This window comes from Moschus berezovskii, chromosome 10 (assembly GCF_049115385.1).
Source record: "Moschus berezovskii isolate FMDL1 chromosome 10, NW_MosBer_1.0, whole genome shotgun sequence".
Classification (NCBI taxonomy): Eukaryota; Metazoa; Chordata; class Mammalia; order Artiodactyla; family Moschidae; genus Moschus; species Moschus berezovskii.
The window spans coordinates 90,551,535-90,573,071 of record NC_142469.1 but is presented as its reverse complement, the minus strand read 5'-3'; the positions used below and the strand labels follow the sequence as shown (position 1 = coordinate 90,573,071).

The 21,537-nt window shown below is 39.1% G+C and overlaps 1 protein-coding gene across 2 annotated transcripts in view; it reads right to left on the bottom strand.

The window, feature by feature from the left end:
• Nucleotides 1-19,320, bottom strand: part of GRM1 (glutamate metabotropic receptor 1) — a 433,167-nt gene extending 413,847 nt beyond the window's left edge. For both annotated transcript variants that reach the window (XM_055433699.2, XM_088840946.1), the window contains exon 1: nucleotides 18,621-19,320. In XM_055433699.2, coding sequence (XP_055289674.2) covers nucleotides 18,621-19,320 — 700 coding nt within the window. The remainder of the gene's footprint in view (nucleotides 1-18,620) is intronic.
• Between the last annotated feature and the right edge of the window lie 2,217 nt (nucleotides 19,321-21,537).

The following is a 21,537-nucleotide window of genomic DNA, read 5'->3' as shown; positions in this document are numbered from 1 at the left end:
GACACTGACAGTCATTCTGACCCTGTATCTGTCATTTTTTTACCTGTGTGACTCAGAAAAAACATTTTTAATTTTTCCAAAATAGTAACAGTACCTAACTTATAGGATTATTGGGAGGATCAAATGAAGTAATATACAAAAAACTCACAGCACAGTGCCTGGCACACAATAAATGCTCAATCGATGGTACTGGCAACATTATTATTTTTCAATAAAAACAGACATTTAAGTCATATTAGTGTTTATGAGTAGAAATCAGCAGTCAGATGGTGGGAGGCAAGCCTATAAATCAGATAAACATCAATTGTACCATAAAGACTAATCTTTCTTGGCACATTCAGGAAGTCCTAAGCCAGGTTTATGATAATTTGAGAACTGTATTAGTTACTTAGGGCTGAGTTAACAAAGCATGAACTAAGTGGCTTATGTAACAGAAGTCTGTTATTCTAAGTCCAATATCAAGATGCCAACAGGGTTTGCTCCTTCTGAAGGAGAATCTATTCCATGCCTCTTTCCTAGCTGGAAATCTTTGATATTCCTCAATTTGTGAATGTATCACCCCAACCCTATCTTCGTATTTACATGGCATTATCCTTGTTTGTATGTCTCTCTGATGATCCAAATTTCCTCTTTTTGTGAGAACATCTATCATATTGGATGAGGGCCCACCCTAATGATCCCTTTTAACTTGATCATCTCTGTAAAGACCTTATCTCCAATTAAGGTCACATTCTGCGGTCCTGGGCATTAAGATTTAAGATTTTTGAGGGGGATACAATTCAACCCAGGGAGTGGGGAGAAAGAGATACCACAAAATGGGAATCATATTCAAAAAAAGCTTGGAAGATATGCATTTTAATGTAGTATTTTTTTTTCTTGAGCCACTCAAAAATGCAAGAGAAAGCATGTTATAAGCTATTAAGTTTGTTGCTTGTGTCAGGATGGCATTATTATGGCAGAATGAATATTATCTCTTCATAAAGGTAAGGCATTGTTGGTTTTCTTTTAATATATTCTTAGAGAAATAGGAAGTCAAAGGTTCCCAATATCATGTGCTGTGCTAAGTCACTTCAGCCGTGTCCAACTCTTTGCAACCCTGTGAATTGTAGCTCGCCAGGCTCCTTTGTCCATGCGATTCTGCAGGCAAGAATAATGGAGTGGGTTGCTGTGCTCTCCTCCAGGGGATCTTCCCGACCCAGGGGTTAATTCTGCATCTCTTATGTCTCCTGCATTGGCAGGTGGGTTCCTTACCACTATGCCACCTGGGAAGCCCTGCCAGCCCAAAATGCCAATTCGAGGACCTTGTAACAGACCACCACTTGGTTATTCATTCAACATGTATTAATCCAGTACTTACTTGGTCCTTGACACCATGTCAGAATTTACAAAGATTTGGAGGAAATCTGAAATAAGGTACATTCTGTAAAAAGTGTTTCACCTGCTTGCGAGAATATGAATGTATGTTTCTTGCTTTGTTTGCCTTAAAAGTTATGGGACAAAGTCTCTAGTGAATCCATAATATGTGTTCCCTAAGGTTGATTTCCAGGAATTCTTGTTTGCTATTCAGGAGTGACATAAGGTGGGATCTTGTTGTGTCACCAAGGGTGGCTTCAAGGCTAGGTGTCAAGTGGAAATACGCCTGTCAAATGACATCTTTCACATGTAAGACAATTCACATTTTTAATTGTTATTCCCAAAGATTACAGCTATTCTTCTAGATTAAGACTTGGCCCCTGTATGAATGAGCAATAATCCCCAATCCAATGAGTACCAGAGTAAATCCTACTTAAATAAATACCATGGAGAAATACACTGCAAAAGGCAGAGAACACAACCTTCGCATATGCAGAAGTGAATCAAAGTTATCCGTGCATGATGCCAGAGGGGACGGCAGCTTTTGGTGACAGGTGGCACGCCTCTCTGCCAAGAAGAAGGCGTTGCTCCTGGCAGTTTTTTTAACTGAGGCATGTGACCTAAGTTGTGGCATTTCACAGCTGAGAAACCAGCTTGTAATATGCCTTTTGCTTCACTGAGAGGCGGGCCACATGTCCACAGAGGCCGCAACTCTAGCTGCAAAGCGTTGTAAAGAATTCTTTTCACAGTAAAAATCTTTACATTGCTAAGAAAATGTAAATAGAGTGTGTGATTAATACCATTTTGCCAGACAAACAAGAAGGTGGCTTCTTTGCAAAGGTGTCACAGTCTAACACAAAAGCTTCAAGGAGGGGAAAAGGACCAGAAAAATGAGTGGGCAGGAAAAGTTAAAAATAAGTCCCTATTCATCACTCTTTGGTAGAAATTTGCAAAAAGGGGCCACACTATTTTGACTAAATTAGCAGATGGAGGACAAGTTCAAAGACTCTGACACTCAGCACTCTGACATCTGCATCTAATTTTCAGGTCAACTATTCCACAACTCCACATCTTTTCCTCCTCCTCTTCTCATCCATGCTCCATCAATGTGGCAATAATTACTTTTCTGTCTCTCCTTCTGGACCATAAGCAATGGCAGGAAGTACAGAATATTCATAAAGTCTGGAAACGTAGACGTTATTGTTTTGCTATAGAATAATAAGAATATATATTCATAAATACCTTTTTACTATAAATAAAATAGTTGACAATTTCTTATGGGTATTTGCTGATGTTACCAAACTTGATTAACCTCTGCAATCTAGACTGATTTTTGAATCCAGATGCCTAGAAAACTACTAGATGATTAGCAGGATCAGTATTTGTTGAATAAGTGAATTAACTGGTTGGTTCATTGATATAAAGCTGGCATTTGCCCTTCAAGGTAACAGAAGAAAAAGATTGGGGAGTAGGAAGTGTATATGAAGGTAAATGATGTGGAGATGCTTCAGAGGTTATAGACACAAAAGCTGGGCTGCAGAGAAAGTCTTTTCTCTGTGTGCAACCTCAACTAAGTCACCTAATTTTTCAAATTGGGGACTTAGACAAATGTTTCCTTCAACACAAATGAAGTCTTCAACAAAGACCCAGCACAGCCAAAAGTAAAATAAAGAAATCTTTTTTATAAAACAATTAAATATATTTTTTAAAAATCAGTTTTCTAATATGGGCTTCCCTGGTGGCTTAGATGGTAAAGAACCTGCCTGTAATATGGGAGACCCGAATTCAGTCCCTAGGTTGGGAAGATTCCCTGGAGAAGGGAATGACTGCCCACTCCAGTATTCTTGCCTGGAGAATTCCACAGACAGAGGAGACTAGTAGGTTACAGTCCATGGGGTTGCAAAGAGTCGGACATGACTGAGCGACTAACAGTTTCACGTTTTCACTGTATAATACAACTAGCTATATTTATATGGAATTTTACAGGTTCAAAAGCACTCCATACCAATTCCTATGAACCTCATATGAGGCCTGTAAGAAAGGTATTCCTGATCCTTTATAGATGAAACCACAGACTTAAGTGGCTCGTTGATTCATCCAGAGTCCCATGGGTGGCCAGGGGAAGTGAGCAAGACCCCAGTCCTCCCACTGAGTACACTACTGCATGTGGACACTACGGGGAATATTGGTACTGAACACTATCATTCATAAAAGGGAAGAAAATGAGAAAAATACAACTTGAGGGTTTTGACTGACAGTAAATGCAGTGATTTTTCCTTAATAATTAGAAAAGTGAAATGTGGTGAAGATGGATATTAATTAAGAATTTACCCAAGAAACATACAATTAATTGGATATATTCTTTGCTTTATTCCACTATTATAAGAAAAAAGCAAACAAAAAGAACACTTATTTATGAAGAACTTGGTAACAATCAAATGCTTTCAAGGTTGTTGGTCCTTAGAAACAGAATAATTAGTCTACTGTCTTATTCCATTTACACTGATGGGGAGTGATAAAAACTGAAGTGAAACTGAAAGCTCTTAAATCATCAAACCTCTTATTCAGGCAGAAAAGGGGACTGAAACAACCCTCCCCACTTAATTCAATTAAATAAATATTTATAGAATGTCTTCTGTGTGTAAGGCACTGTTTTAATTGCTGGAGATTTGTCAGTGAAGTCAACAAAACAAAGAATCCACACTCTAAAAATATGCCTTTCATCAAGGGATATAATCTATTGGGGCAGGGTATTCTAATAAGAGATTACTTACATTTAACCAGAAATCTGATTAACTTCAATGCCACATTCATCAATTCTTCAGGCTAGTTAATGCATATTTAAAAAGCATTGATTGTAAGAAATGAATGAATATCTTTAGCATAATTTTCTATATATGCACCACATTTTAAAAGCCATTTTCTTGCCCATTTCAGGACGATGGAGTATTGCCTTGAGACAGGTATAAATGATTCTGAAGGAACTAATTCATAAACCATCACAGTGCATTGCCAATATGATACATATTATCATATGTGTAATATGAAGGGGCTTCCAGAGATTCTACCCCAATTGTGGTAAATAGACCAGCAGTATCAACATTACCTGAGAGCCTAGTAGAAATTCAGCCTCTCAGGTACTGAATCGGAATCTGCAATTTATCAGGTTTCCAGATGATCCATATACATGCTAATGTTTGAGAAGCACTGCTCTAATGCATTCCTCTGCATCTAGAATAGCCTAAAAATAATCTACTAAAAAGGAGAATATAAGCGCTTCAAAAATTAATCATTCACTCAATTTTTTTTCAATTTTTAAAAATTGCTTCTAAGTAAAATTTTACTTTTAAAATGACAGATCAAGGATATTGCATACTAAGCACTTCTTTGGCTTGTACAAACAGAAGACAAAATGAAATTTGCCTTTTCATGGTTTCAAACCTAGCATATATAATCAAAAACAAAAGGCAAGTCATGCCTCCCATATATTAATGCATAGGTCCTCCCTCTACACTGTGATTAAATGATGATCTTTCCTAACAGGCCTAAGAGACATAGAGTCTTTTTGATGTCTTATCCTACATCAAGCTTAGTTCCCCAGGCAATTATGGTCTGGCAGGCACATGATGAGAACACCAGGAAAAGTTAGGAAAGGGTAAAAAGCAAGCTACCTATCCATATGTCACTGAACAGTCACTTTATAAACATATTCACCTTTTCCTAAGAATACAGGGGGAAAGGCTGTTGCAGATTCACAAAGGCACAGCATCCCTACTCAGTGTTCCTCATGGAAAAGAGAATGCTTCACCCACACATACACCCTGCCAAAATCAGGCATAATACCCCGGCATAGTTGCATAGCAGACCCCAGAATGCACTGAAAAAAAGGAAAAGACAGCAGTGGGCAGAGCATCCATGAACCAGAGGAAGGCATTTTTCACTAATCTGAAGGAGTATCATTTTTGATCAATGCTCAAAAATTTTTTCTGTCACACTGAACACACAAGAAACTTTTCTTCCATCTTTAGTATACTCAACTGTGAGTGTAACACAACCACCCAACCTTCTACAGTTAAGAAAACCTCTCAGCCTCTATTACTATTTCCTAACATATGGTAACTTCAATAGGGATTTATATCTACGTCAGAATTCCTTTCATGTACATATGTGTGCATACTCAGTCATTTCAGTCATGTCCAACTCTTTGTGACCCTAGAGACTATATAGCCTCCTCTGTCCATGGGATTCTCCAGGCCAGAATACTGGAGTGGGTTGTAATGCCTTCCTCGAAGGGATCTTCCTGACCCAGGGATCAAAAACACATCTCCTGCGTCTCCTCATTACTGCTGAGCCACCAGGGAAGATTTTCATGTACATGTGTATGTATTAATACCCTCATTCCTATTAAAATAGACTTGAGGGGTTTTGAAATTATAAAAATTAAAAAGTAGTGCTGCTGAAGTAAGATGGAAGATGCTAATATCTACACATATAAACATTTTCTGTGCTTGAACATCAAATTTAGGTTTGAGCTTCCTGGTAGGCAACAAGAAATAGGGAAAATGCAATGCCCTCATTAGCATTTAAGATGAAACATGTCAGTTCTTGAAGAGAAAGAAGTTATTTCATCATATTAAAGTCTAAAATGAATTGTTAGCAGTGGGTTTTATATAAGGGGTATTGAACAACATAATAAAATCTTCAACAGCAAAAAATGTGAAAATCACAAAACATTATTTACATTTCCAATTCTTGTTCTGACCATTAAGAAACAAAAAGGGATAGTATTAAAATGCAATTTAGAAAATGCAATTATTTAAGAAGAGTAAATAGAGTTGCTGCTGCTGCTAAGTCACTTCAGTCGTGTCTGACTCTGTGTGCGACCCCATAGACGGCAGCCCACCAGGCTCCCCCTTCCCTGGGATTCTCCAGGCAAGAACACTGGAGTGGGTTGCCGTTTCCTTCTCCAATGTGTGAAAGTAAAGTCGCTCAGTCGTGTCTGACCCTTAGCGACCCCACGGACTGCAGCCTACCAGGCTCCTCCATCCATGGGATTTTCTAGGCAAGAGTACTGGAGTGGCTTGCCATTGCCTTCTCCGGTAAATAGAGTTAGGTATTTGGTATTCTGGAAACCTAATATATGCAAAGTGGTTGATATTTATCTCTTAGATGATATTTTTAACTTACAGTTCCTTCATCTGGCCTCTGACCGGAGTTGGGTTAGGTGTAATTCTAGGCTATGATCTCTGGTAAGCACTTAGTATCCTATGTAGTTAACTAGAGAAATATTCTGGTGTTTGGATATTGGGCCAGCAGGTGGCCAAGATAATGAACTGCTATGAAAACGGAGACTCCTTCCTTGTATCTGGGGTCTATACATACTGGAAAGAATATCAGAACAGCATGAACTGACACTACTAGAAGTTCATAGTTCCCAATAACAGGTGGGTGCTCTAAAAATTTACTCTATTTGTGTTTGACTTATTCCCTATTCCTTTCTATCTGCCTCACTGAATAATTGAGAAAACAAAGCTTACCCCTTCTTTGCTCTCCTTCCCCAAACTTATCAGTACCACCACCCAGGGGAAAGTCTTCTCCCATTCAAGTGTGGTCCAACCACAATTTCGTCTTGCTTCCTCCGCAACTTGGCTTCATCAATTATCTTCAAATTTTCTTTTTCTACCACTCTTTCCCATCATCCTTTAAAACTGCTTAAAACTTTCTCATCCTAGAGACTGTTTCACTTGGAAGTGCATTTCTGTCTAGGTACCATCCTGTCTCTCCCTTTCCCTTCTCAGTCTCTGGGAACAATGCTGTACACCCGCCATCTCCATTTCCTCCTGGCCTCTGCTCTTCCACTGGGTTTAGAAATTAAGAGATTCTTTTTTTTTTTTTTTTTTTTAAAATACATGATTTTAGTATTAATCATTAGCAATCAGGTGAGACTGAGAAAGCAGGATACAAATATTTTAAAATTTATGATGTCGATATTTAAGAAAGTTATAAAGTAAGATTTATTTTGTATACTTATTCTTTAATAGAAAAAGGTTAAAAGGTAATATCTTGCTAGTTAATTTTTCAAAATTCAAGGTTTATTCTCTTCTTTAATCATCTTATAAAATCTAAAGCTAATATTTTCTTTGCCTGATACTTATTTTTCTTTCTTTTTATTTTATTTTATTTTTTTAAATCAAATAATCCAATTTTATTTTTTTTTCAAGTTGAACAGACTAAATTTCTTTAAACAAATTTACTTATACTCCAGAGTCCTTTAAAAACTTAATAGCATTTATACATTGAAGGTATTTGATTTTCTTGTAACTAGCACTACAAATGCAACAAGCATTTGAAGCAACAAGCATTTGACCCAACAAGTAAAACTTTCTACAGTTCATAACTTTTATAAATAAAATAAATTAAATGTACAGTGAATAAGTTCTCTGAAATATTTCAATATTTCTGCAGGTTTAGTAACATCGTAAAATACAAGAAATTAAGAGATTCTTGATAGGCAGATACAAGGAAGAAGTGGAGGCTACTGGTATGGAGAATCATTTCTATAACCCTTCCTTCCTTGTCAGCTCAGTGATATTTGTCACTGTTCTCTTGAAACTTTCTCCTACCTTGCCTTCCGGGATGTCTGACTCTTTCCTGGTTCTTCTTCTTTCTCCTTCTAGTTTTCTGACTGTACCTTCTCCATCTCCTTTCTGGATCCTTTTCCTAATTTTAACCTTTCTTAAAGTTCTTCCCTTAGCTCTCTTCTCTCTTCACTCTATATCCTCTCTGCTGGCAATTTCATCAACTTCTGTGGTATTAGCCACAGCAATTTGATGACAAATCTCAAATCTACTTCCCTTTTCAGATGCTTGGCCTATGAGATCTCTCAACTTTATTGTCCTATAGTTACCTCATTGGAGAAGGAAATGGCAACCCACTCCAGTATTCTTGCCTGGAGAATCCCAGGGACAGGGGAGCCTGGTGGGCTGCCGTCTATGGGATCGCACAGAGTCGGACACGACTGAAGTGACTTAGCAGCAGCAGTTACCTCATGCTGAACCAGTCCAAAACTCGTGTTTTCCCAATCTGTGCGTCCTCTCTTCTTCCCTATTTAGTTGTATAAAATGGAAACCTGAGAGTCATTCTAGACATCGTCCTTAACCCTCATAGCCAATCAGTCACTAAATCCTAATCTCCCTAAAGCTAAAAAGCTAGTCACAGTTCTGCCTGTTACCTCTCTAATTCATTTCTACTCCTCTGGTTGCACTGAATGGTAGTCATTATATGGTGAACTTCCTGACAGAGGGACTATATACAGTTCATCTACCTCTGGGCATCAGTGACTATAGCAGAGGGCCTGGTCCAGAGAAGATGCTCACTAGCATTTACTTAATTAAGAGAGAGGTTTGAAAATGTCTTCTTTTTTTAACCTACAGAAGGTTAAAATTTGGTCAATATCTATTGACCAAAAAGTGAAATAGTATACACATATTTATCCCGGAAAAGTTGATATTATTTATCATAATTTGTTTTCAGTCTTGATATCCTCAAATCACTTGTTAAATGCTACTGTAGACAGTTTCTTCTCTTGAACATACTGTTGGCAATTTGTCTAGTGATCTTTTTGTTCTGCCCTTCATAATGTACAAATTATATAATGTGTTAGAGACCAAAGAGAACAGAGGAAACTGCTTCATTGTATCCAGCAACAATTATAGAATGACTATAGAATAATCAAGTGGCCAAAGGACTTTCACTTAGAACCACATGCTGTAGATGCAACTGTTATGAAGGAAAGAAAGAAAAACTGAATGTGCTGCTCAAAGTTAGCAAATTACGAAGATATACCCCTTTCTCTCTTTATCTGCACATGCATACCCCAGTACATTCCTGTATTTACTTCACGCAGGCTCTCCTGGACTAAGGACATCTTATTTAAGGTTTGAATGGCCTGATGAGAACAACAAGATCCGACATATACAGCATATCCGATCTATCCACAGCCCTGTCTCATTTCAACTGCACAGTAAACCTAAGGGATTGTTTGTGGACATTTTTACCCTGATGGCTCTCTAAATGTGGCTGATTCCAAGAAATCTTTGTGTCAGTTCTACCCCTGACCCCTGAAATCCACACGTACTCATCCTTTTTTAAATCTTCTCATCCTTCTTCACTCTTCAGCATCCCTGGTTACTTGCTATAGAGACGGCACTGCAGAGCTGTCTGAGCAAATGTGATCTCCCACTCTTGACCACAGCCCTCACAGGGATGGAATATTTCCTTCTTTCTTAAAAAAAAAAAAAAAGTCCTCCTTCCTAGTCTTTATTTTCTGCATTAAAAGGGCTGAGAGGAAAATGGCACATTTATAATCCCCTCAGCTAGAGTTTCTTGTGGAGTAGACACTTTAAGCTGGAAGTTCATTTTCTCTGAAAAAGGAGCTCTTTTACAAGCTGGTAACAAGCACAAATACAGAAATAGAGTTGCTCAGATCTAGAGAAGAAATCAGATCAAATAAAATAGTTTGATGCAGATTTTCCAGGGAAATGTGGAGAGCAGGTGAGCTGGAAACGAGGAGTTAAGGAGGCTTGTATTGGTCAAAGGCTTTTTGGTGTTTAAGAATTTAGAGCTAGAAGAGTCCTTGGTGACCTCAAGGTGCCAGGCTGGACAGAGTGCGTGGGCTGCTGAAGTGAAGGTGAAGGACGCAGAGTTGAGATCAACGATCTATGAGGATAAGTATCAATGGGTCACACATGCAAATGCTGGGATCACCCAGGAGTATTGAAAGGAAGACTCTCGGCAATGAGAATGAGTTTCCAGTGACAAGAGTCTCTTGGAAGCTGCTAATTGACTGCAGCAAAGTTGGGAAGAACATAGCTGGATTGGCTGATATTTTAGTTTAGTTTAGTCACTCAGTCGTGTCCGACTCTTAGCGACCCCATGAACCATAGCACGCCAGGCCTCCCTGTCCATCACCAACTCCCGGAGATCCACAAAAGAGAAGAATGCATGAGGGTGGCTCAAGTGATTTAAAAATTAAAAGTCAATCAATCTTTGGCTTACAAAAGTATCTCACATGAAGTTGAATTAATCCTAGCTTTGTTACTAATGAATGCTATGGTCTTAGGAAGGTCATTTTGGGCTTTTGTTTTCTCATTTGCAGCATGAGAAAGGTTCCTAAAATCTATAGCACAAACTGAATATTTATCTTAACCATAAACTGCATTTTTATCTTTTGCTACTAAGTTTTAGGATCAAATATCTTCACCTGACTTCATGTACTTATTCAATTTTCTTCAGCTAAGAAGGGCTAACTGATGGCAGTTTAAGAAAAACAGATGAAGGCTCATTATACACGCCATCTCCTTGTTCTCTGAAACACTGCTGTGAGGCAAATGACATGGTAGCGATTATCATTCCCATTTTATACATAAAACTGAGATGAATGTATACTATTTTCATAGTCTTTCATCCATTTATTTTCTAAGTGTTTAAACATACTTTCTGGAACCCATAAGCCTTTAACCGCCTATATATTTCTGTTTCTTCCACAGACTATGGGACCCTTAGGGACAATAGTAACAATAATGAAATAATCACAAAAATAACTATTATTATTTTAATTTATTTGTTCCTAGCACCAAGACCAATGTCTGACAAGTAATAGACAAATGAATTTATCAATGTATAAAAGGTCATACGTTCATTAGAAAGCAAATAGAGTTGCTTGGCAAGCAAAACAACGCTCCCCCAAATTGTCTTGCATTTCAACTGCCAATTAAGAATTTTATCTGAATCATTTAGATAACTGCCTGGAATCTTCAATTTGTTGGCCATGAAGTAATTAAAATAGATGATCCTAAATCGATAAATGAGGATATCTGATCACCAAGTTTCTGTTTGCACCAGTATCCTTCATAAAAACATTACTGCCATATTTGAACACTGACATCTTAAGTTTAAGAAAGTAAATCTTCCCATGAGACTGAAGAAAATTAAAATTATAATTTTTCATGAAAATTGTCTTTTAAAGTGTTGTAGACATTTATAGAAGGCAATTAAGCATGAAAAATAAGTAGAACTTACACACATAAAGTACATAAATATTTCCACATAAGTTTAAAATCTAATGATAGCTCTTTAATGGATAAGATAGCTACATCATTTTGACAAGACTTTATGTCTCAGCCTAACTCTGATTTTCAACTGCAGCTTCTCTGAAAACTGACAACCCTCCCCTACTGAGATGTTGCTTCCAATCTAATATCAAAATGGCATGCACTATGAGTTGGTTTTTTCAATGCTTGTAGGTGCTTACTAAACTATTGTCTCCTTGGTTATGCTTTCCCTAGCCCACTGAGGTCTTACATGGCATGATGAAAATATGGCTTCTGACAAATCACTTTATGATGATGCCACTCTAGCCACTGCCCAGAAAGTTATTAAAAGTCCATAAAAATTGCCATTGTATATTAGCTCCATAGATCACTAGGAGAAAAAATTTTAGTGCCTGAAGATGACTGGCAACTGCCAAGCCACATGACAGAAACACAAAATAGAAGTCTCTGTCACCATCTACCTTATGCCTGCCAGCTACTTATAGAATTTGTTCCAAAGCAAACAGACTCACAGGGTGATAGATGGTTTGGCAGAAGAATCAAGAAGAGTTCAAGCTTTCTCAAAATAATAAAAATGCCTCCTTTTTTCATCTTTGGATTTCACCTTAATCCTCTGTACATAGTACCTACTAACTAAACATGGATGAAATAACTTAGAAAATGGCTTAATAACTCTAGTCAATATAGAAAAAATGATAAAGACAGGAACTCAAAATATGGCAACCTAAGGCCATTTCTATAAGAGTGTGGCTTTTATGTTTTTCAAAAGGTTTCAAGATTACCACTGTACCCCAACAAATGTAACAGTTGGGATTCACAATGATTACTTCATATACTCAAGAAAAGTTGCTATTAAACCCAGCATGCTCTTCAAAAGATGTCATGGAGCTGTATAATATAATTTTCAAAGATCACCTTATAACAGGTTTAAAACGTAAAAGGTTGGAGTTTAAAGAAATCAGTTCTCAAGTACTCAGGTTTGTCAGTCAGGTAACCAAGGCTCTGGGTGCGCAAGGTTTACTTGGACGTGAACACTTCATTAAAATCACAAATAGGGTAACTTATGAATGTCCCTGCGGAGAAGGCAATGGCACCCCACTCCAGTACTCTTGCCTGGAAAATCCCATGGACGGAGGAGCCTGGTGCACTGCAGTCCGTGGGGTCGCTAAGAGTCAGACACGACTGAGCGAATTCACTTTCACTTTTCACTTTCATGCACTGGAGAAGGAAATGGCAATCCACTCCAGTCTCCTTGTCTGGAGAATCCCAGGGACAGGGGAGCCTGGTGGGCTGCCGTCTATGGGGTCGCACAAAGTCGGACACGACTGAAGTGACTTAGAAGCAGCAGCAGCAGCATGAATGTCCCTGACTTTTCTTTTGTCTAGATACCCACTCTCACCAGTAATGTATGTGCTCTTAGCCAAAGTTCACATCAAGCTAAACTCTTAAAATCTAAATCCATGTCTTTAAACATAAAGAATCATGGTTTAGAAACCTACTTATCACAAGCCTATTGTTTAGTCACTCAGTCGCATCCAACTCTTTTGCAGCTCTACAGACTATAGTCTGTCAGGCTCCTCTGTCCATGGGATTTCCCAGCCAGAATACTACAGTGGGTTGCCATTTCCTTCTTCAGGGGATCTTTCCAACCCAGGGGTTGAAGCCACGTCTCCTGAATTGGCAGGTGGATTCTTTACCACTGAGTCACCCGGAAAGCCTGTTAATTACACCAAAATTCTCCTGGTCCTTCAGAATTGCAAATTTGAAGGTATCTTTTGAGTCTTTGTTTCTAAATCTTTGGTACATCAAATCCTCCTATAAAGTATTCCTTTGAAGTACTTTTATTCTTCCCAATTATTTTTAACAGCCTAGTATCTAGAATTCTACAAACGTAACCTTTCGTGGCTAGTTTTCTTCCACATCCAATGTATCATCCCTACACAATTTCAGAAAGAATTCACTTTCTTTAAACTACCTTTGAATCATACCAAACTGTGCTTTGATATTTCTTTCTTGAAATGAAAACCCTTTGTCTCAGGCTTCACGATTCTCCATTATTTGTCCTTCATGTTGATAAAGACTCATGGAATCACAGAATAAAAGGACCCACATTTGAGTTGCTATCTTTATTATTAATTAGTTCCTGGCCCACAATCTCCACTCCAGACAAGCAAACCTGCTTATTTTATCCCCAGTGGGGACATTCTTCCTACTGCTTTTATCTTTTACAAATGCCATATTAAAAAGTTAATCAAAATTCCCTTTTCTCCAGCTTTTTTTCTAGCTAGTTCCACTTACCAGTATTTTCTCTCAGTGTTCCCTAAACACATGTAAACTCATGTTTCTAAATGTCTTTACTAATACTTTGTTTTTGCTCATTTTACATGTGCTCAAATCATAATCCCTTTCTAGAGTGTAAAGAACTCAGTAACTGAAACCAAGTATTCAAACTTCTTATAAACAGTTTTTGGTATAGTAAATTTTTTATTCAAATTGTAAATATGCTGTGATGATTTTCCTACTTTTAAGCCATTTATTTATCTTATAAAGTGGTATAGCATGTAATGGAAAAACTTACTGTCAAGAGAATTCATAACATACTGAGTGACCACCAGAGCAGTAGTTTGCTGGTGAAGGGCTATGGGGATTTACACTTAACTCTCTCTTACTCAGTTTTAACATATACAGTCAACTCATGAGGACACAAGGCTGGGATGCTAAGATGAATTAAATTTTTAAAAAAATTCCAGAACTTATTGATAAGGCAAATTTAAGCTAAAAATTTTACATTTAAAGGAAACAAAAACAAAGTCTTACTCTTAGAATAATAATATTATTATTTAAAATTGTTGAAACATAAAAGAAAGGAGATGTGGCCTAGTAGCAGCACAGATTTTTTAAAATGACTTTTAGATTATAACTTATCTAAGAATGACTTGAGTTATCCATGCTAGTAATGGAACTAAAATTTAAATATATAGGTAAAGGAACTGGTGAGCTATGGCATAAAAGAGAGAGAGTTCATTAACACCAAATATGTCATGGAAGAGAAATTTGAATTGTTTGGATAATTCCCAGTAGTTGACAGAAATTTCAAGGAATAAAGTCACTAAATAGAAAAACTGACTAATGGGTGAAACTCTGCCTATGAATTTAAATCGTATATTCTTCAACTCTCATTAGAAATCCCAATCACAACTAGGAAACTCAGAGCATATGGGAACCACTTTTTGGCAAAGATGTAACAGTGGTGTTTTAAGACTCTTTAGTTGGTCAGACTAAATAACTTTTTAAGACATTGTGCTCCTATTTTGTGATAATATAGAACATTTATTAAGGTGACTTAACAGTGAAATAGGTTGGAATCAAGTTAAGAAAGGTATAAAGAAAGTTGCTGGTGTATAGATAGGAAATACGATATTTAGTAAAAATAAAATTCTTGTAGGTCATTGCATTACATAAAGTAACCATTAACTGATGTTTTTATGATTTATGAGGATTTTTTCTCTGATGTCATTAGAATTTTACAGTATTTTATATCAAATAGAGAAAAGCTTCTAAAAATATCAGATTTTGAAAAGAAGCCAAAAAAGGCAAATCTTATATTAAGTGTAAGCAAATGTCCAAAAAAAGTGCACCACACTAAAAACATAACTGTAAACAAAAGGGCACAGCGGCATCACTAAATCCCTTACCATATCAATACTCCCTGACATTATGAGACAAAATATTAGGAGAAATGAAATGCATTGAATCCAAAAAAAAACTTTCTGAAGCTAATATTCTTTGTTAGACTACTCTTTATTGGACTCAAAGAATATTGTTTATTGGATTCATACAAAGTTTTGAATTTAATCAACTAGGATAGTTTTTAAGTATTGTTTTCTAAAATTTTCTGAAGTGATAAATTTGGTTTTTGGTGGGGAATCTGCATTTTATCAGAAGGACAGGATACAATGTCCTTGGCCGAGATAGTCTTCACAGAAGTAGGCTATTTTTGTATTCTATGATTAGCATATTTAAAGACACACATTCCAGGTGAGCAGCTTGCTCCAAAGTACACTCCATTTTTCTTTGTGGACAAGGCTCTATTGCTTCAGTGCCCTCCTTTGATCCTATTTCAATATGCCTCTCAGGAACTAATCCTGAAAAGATTTCTGGAGAGCCCACTGCAGGTAGCTTCACGTGAACTGATCCTCTTTTGATGTCAGCTACACTGACAGTTGTCATGAATAGAGGACAAGTGTGACACAAATGACATGGTAGGAGATTGGAAGTATGTAAAAGAATGTAGCGGCTGAATTCTACCTAAACAAAACAAAAGCAGAAAACATCTCCAAGCTTAACTTGTACATAAAGTAAAATAACGGAGGGATATAAAATTTTTGAAAGAATAAGATGCTTCATCTATGGTTTTAAAGTCAATCAGTAGTAACCATACAAATGAAGGTAAAGTAATCTAGTCATCTAATACTTTTGATGTTAACTATACGAGGCTAACTTATAATAAAAGAAACTATGATGATAAATTGACTAGAGAATGGCTCATTTAGAAAGGAGAGGTGACGGTCACTGGAGGTCCTAGAATTTCTAAACTCCAAATTGCTAATATCCAGACAAACCAGCTTTCCTCCTGACTAGTGCCCAGATGGCAAAGACAGCACAGATATGTGGTCTTAGCTGCTTTTTGACAGGGAACTGTCACCAGGAGGTGACCCCATCAGTCTGAAGACAGGAAAATTACTAAATGATGCAAGAAAGTGCCTGCAGGCCAGTACACTATGGGTCCCTGAGAAGCAGGAGGGCAGAGCCTCAGAAAAAAATAAATTTTCAGTTGGAGCTTATACAAAGGACGCTGTTATATTTCTTCACAGATAGAAGAAAATAAAAGCAATTTAGCATCCACAGATATTATATCTAATAAGAGAGGAAATAAATTCTCTTTGAGAAGAAATAAAATATCATATATTAAAGGCCAGATGAATGCCATCATTTCTTGGTAATAAAATAGACACCAAAGTTAGCTCTGATGCTGTTCTTTGAACACAGTCCAGTCTGGAATCAATTATTCTAACACTATGGGGACATTAGCCCTACCACACAACACAAGTCAGAAGGCAGACGGGAAACAAGGTGATCCAAACTAACACAAGAGTGGAATTTTAATATCAGCCTTTCCTCAACAAAACTGGCAAATACAATTCCAATTAATTCTCCAAAAAGATAGCTCTAGTTGTCAGAAAACAACCCACTATAAACAATTATTTTAGCAAAATGATGCAACTAGAAAACATATTGAAGAGTTAAATGGGGAGGGGTCTTTTCTCCACTCCTTTCTACCCCCCAAATAAAATGACATAATAAAATACAGAAAATGAAACTACCTTGTAAAAATGATAAAGTATTACATCTTCTTGAAGAAGGAATTTACACTTCTAATGTCTATAATCAATTATCTAGCTCATTTGAGGAAGAGCTATTAAATATTTAAATAAATCACATTCAATCTACATTTTGCCATTCCCTGTTAGATCTCTCTAACACTGATAATTAACACATTTTGAACTTGTGCTTTAAAGGTGTTCCATCTAAGCACTGGAGGAAACAATGTTAAACAACAAAATGCAGTAAACTAACACTAAGCAAAAAATGTAATGAGTGCACATCTCATTTAAGTCTGTGTCTTAAAAGAGTAATATAAGATTTTTCTGAAAAAGAGATACACAAGTTCACTAAGAAAAATTCAGATTCAGAAACAGGAGTCAGTTATGAGAAGTCATAATATTGCAACAGGAACATTTTTTCCCCAAAATTAAAATCTTAAATTATAATGTACAATTCTACATAATTTTTGTTTTTCCTAAAAACTCTGCTCCTTTTAAAGTATCAGTTTTCATTAACATAACCATATCACCACTTCAGTAAGAATGCTTCTTAATTTCTATATCAGACTTTACTCTAGTGACTGAATATTGTGCACCTTGTTAAAAGAACATGAAGTCATACCTGTGGCTTTTATATTAATAATCTGATATTAAGAAATATGAATGTAACAATAACCTCAAGATTCTTTTCCATATGCCAGCATATACACATATACACAATGTTCTGGTCATTGATTTGTAACCTGGCTCTCAATTTCTCTATAAACCTGGGGTAATTAAAAGTAAATGACTCAACAGTCTCATTTTATCCAACAATCAGTATAGGGTAAGATGAGAAGAGTAAAGAAAAGTTATATATAAGAAATTATTTAAGAATTCATATCTGTAAAATTGTATGCATCAAAGTTTTTAGCCTCAGGTAAAATCTATTTCACTTTTAAAAGATATTTTAAACCTGATATCTACCATCATTTTGTTAGTAATTTATAATTTGTCTAACTGTAAATTCTAACAAGCAAAGTCATTGTGTTAGCTAGAAACAAAAATTCAAACCCAAGAGGTCATAAGTGCTATTGCTCATAAAACAAGATAATCCTTGGAGGAAGTGACGACATATGGACCATTTTAAGTAGGAAAAAATTTCCTATTAAGTAAAAAATATATATATATGCTATTTAAATTATTTATTTTTCCTTTGTACCTTAAGGCACACTAGAATTTAAAATACCTAGTATATTGAGGAAGATGACTTCATTAATCTAACATTCACAGGTAAGTTTTAAATGCGTAAGAAGAGGGCACACCAGGATGAAGAAGCACCTTCAGCTGCTTAAGACAAGATAAAGTTTTCAAGTCCAATTTAAGGCAACAGCAGTTTGTTTTCTGTTTTTCTAATCTCTCACATTGGATTAGTCTATTAAGCATGGAAAACCACAACCAGTCATTTAAGGGTAGTATAAAGGGGAAAATAAACTCTGAATACAAGGAAAAGCAAATACATAAATCCAGAAACTACAATTTGGCACTATTCATGGAAAGTTTGGTGTCTTTTTGGTTCTTACTACCCCCAGAAACACCAGGGGACAGTTTTCCTGCACTATTATTATAGGAGAATGAGCACTAGGCAATGCTTGGGTGGACAAGTACTGAAAGGGGCAGAGTCTGTCCTATGGCGCTAGAAATAAACAGGAATAACACTATGAACCCAAGCTCACATCTGTGCAATTCCCTGGTTTTCTTGGTACTTTTCCTCCCCAAATGCAATGCCTACCTTCCGTGTGGACTGCGGAGACATAGGTCCAATTGTACCGCTTGACTATATCAAGCATCGCCCTTGCCTGCAAAGTGTCAGAAGGGACCACCCTCAGGAAGTATTTGTACAGAGTTTTGTCACTCAGATCGATGCTGGTGGCAGAGTAAGCGATCTGGGGGATGTCAAAGAGCTGCAGCAGGTTCTGTACTTGAATGGCGACGGAGCTGGAGCCGGGGCCGATCACGCCCGCAATGGGCTTCTTAGTCCTGCCTGGGGGAAGGGTCTGACCGTCCGGCAGGCAGCGGTTGAGCCCGTCCCTGTCATCTCGAATGGAAATCAGAGAGTCCCTGATGAACTCAATGCTCTGCTCCAGAGCCACGGAGGAGTGCCAGCAGGAATCCCGGATCTCACTGCCCAGAGTGATGTTGGGCAGGAGGACCGGGTCCGCGTTGATCTTATCCAAAGTGTGGAACATGGCCTCCACCCTTTGGATGCCGTACTGCTCCCTAATCTCCCCACACTTCCTCTCGGGCACCTTCTCGGCCGGAGGCTGGTGGTGGACTGAGAAGAGGGCCCCGATGATGACATCTCCGTCCATTCTGGCCACGGAGCGCTGAGATGAGGCTCCCGCCAGCAACACTTTCCTGCCGGGACCTCTGGGGAGTAGGGTCATCTCCAAAAAGATAGTTGGGAAGAAAACCAAGAGGAACCGGACCATTGTGCTGAAGACGCCGTCCAGCCCGCCAGCCGCGTGCCCACGCTGGTCCAGCCAGCCGGCTCTGCGCGCTCACAGCGTGGACCCGACGCCTGCCTCTCGCCGCTCGGTCCAGCCTGCCAATACCAATCGTCCGAAGACTTCGGCGTCTGCACCCCCTCCTCCTTCCCCACCGCTTCCTCCTCCGGGTCCTCCACGACCACCTTTACGCCTTGGCGGCGTCTCTAGAGGAATTCGAGTCCCCTTTCTTCACTGGTGCATCAGGGTAAACTGACCAAGGGTGCAATGGGAGTCGTGGTGGCTGTGGTGAGCTGGACGCTGCAGACAAAAGAGGAAGAAAATCAAAGCTCCCTTATCACAGGACCTGTGTCAAAGCTCTACGGTCAGTGCTGGTTTATTAATTGCCCGGTCCATTCCGTGATAGGGGCTGGAATGACATCATGATATCGGCTGGAGGGACAGCTTGAGAGACAGCTCTGGGCAAGGAGAAAGGTGGTCGTTCTGCCCCCAGTGTTCTCCGTCCCTCGTCCTGGGAGGCGCAGAGCCCCGCCTACCCGCCCTCTCCTGCACCTTCAGGTCTCTTCCAGGTCCCCAAATACCCTCACGCTTACAGACTCCAGGGGGAGGAGGGAAGCGGGAGAAGGAGGAGCTAGGGCTTCCGACCTTAGAGAACTTTCTAGGTTTGAAAAGATCAACTTTATTTTCCCCAGAAGAAATTTGGAAACTCTTTCATTATGAAGGTGGAAGCGCTACTTCCAAATAAACTCGAACCAGGAGTGCACCTTTTACTTTAACTTTGAGGGGCTGAAGAGACCCTAACATACTACCCAAATAGTAAATATAAATTTGCCAGCTTGAGGAAATCCATATTAGTTACTAAGGCAACGCCTGGTAAAGTCTCCACATGTCGGATTTTGGTACATCGCCCCCATCCCCCAGAAGTCGTCTTACTGTAGACTCTGGGGGAGGGGGGGAGGGTATAGGTCGGGTAACTAGTTTCTTGTGACCCATGAGGGAGGGAGGAAGGGAATGTAAGGGTCCCTGCACTTCCCTACATCAGGACCTTTGGCTTTGCATAGTTGCTAGAAAGGGAACAGAGGGGAGCTTCCGGGTTGCTCCCGCGGCGGCAGCTGAGCGCTGCAGCCTTCAGAACCCTGGACAGTGCTTGGTCAAGCTGCCGAGACAATCTCCCGCAGGGCCGATTGCTGACCAGCGAGTTGCAATTCTTTAACCCCCACCCACACCTCTGCCAATCCTCGACTTCTCTCTTTCGACCCCCCTCCCTGCGTTCTTTACACACACACACACACACACACACACACACACACACACCCCTCCATCCTTATTCTCTTCGCCTCTCAGCTAGTGCTCCTGAAGGTATATTCAAACCCTACCGCTTCGGGGACAGAGGCGCCAAATCTCAGCCGCCTGCGGGGCTGAAGTTGGCTCTCTCTCTCGTCCCTCTCCGGCTCCCTTTTTCAAGGTGAGAGTCGGACGAGAAAGGAGCTAAGAGAGCAGGCGGGGAGAAAGCATACACACAGAAGGTGAGGCAGGCAAAAGAAGAAAGACAGCCCAAGCATCCATGGGTCCCGACGCTTCCCGGGGAGGCAGAACTAGAAGAAATAAATAATCGAGGATGCCTCTGGGACGAGAAGAAAAATCCCATAGATTGGGACTTTTTCTGCCACAGTGGGTGGGTTTGCCCGCCGCGAGGTATCTGCTCACCCGGGTCTGCTTGAAGAATTTGGACTTGAGACGTACCTGAGTCCGGGTAGACAGCGCTGTGGTCCCCGGACCAGAGCACCGCGGCCACGCGCGGTTCGCAGACGCCTCAGCTCTAATCCAGACGGTGCAAGGATGCGATCTGGGCTGTACACTAGTGCCCTCTTTCTTCAGCAAGGAAAAAAGAGGGAGGGGGGAGGGGGAAAAAAAAAAACAGGTCACCCAAGGCTTATCTCTTATTTCACGCATAAAAACCAGTCATTTAATGGAGGAGTGGGGGATAAAATCCAGGAACAAGTGGAGAATATTAATTCCTTTACTACCAGAGGGTTCTTAAAGAAGCTGCCAGGTATATGAACAGTCAGATTTGGCAAAAGGAGTGGGGAACCGCTTAGACTGCTTTACAGTGGCTCTTCCTTTTATGCATTTCAGGGACCCAAACGCATTTTATCTCCTGGGAAGCAAAACCCCTACTGAGGGAAATAGAGTAAATGCATG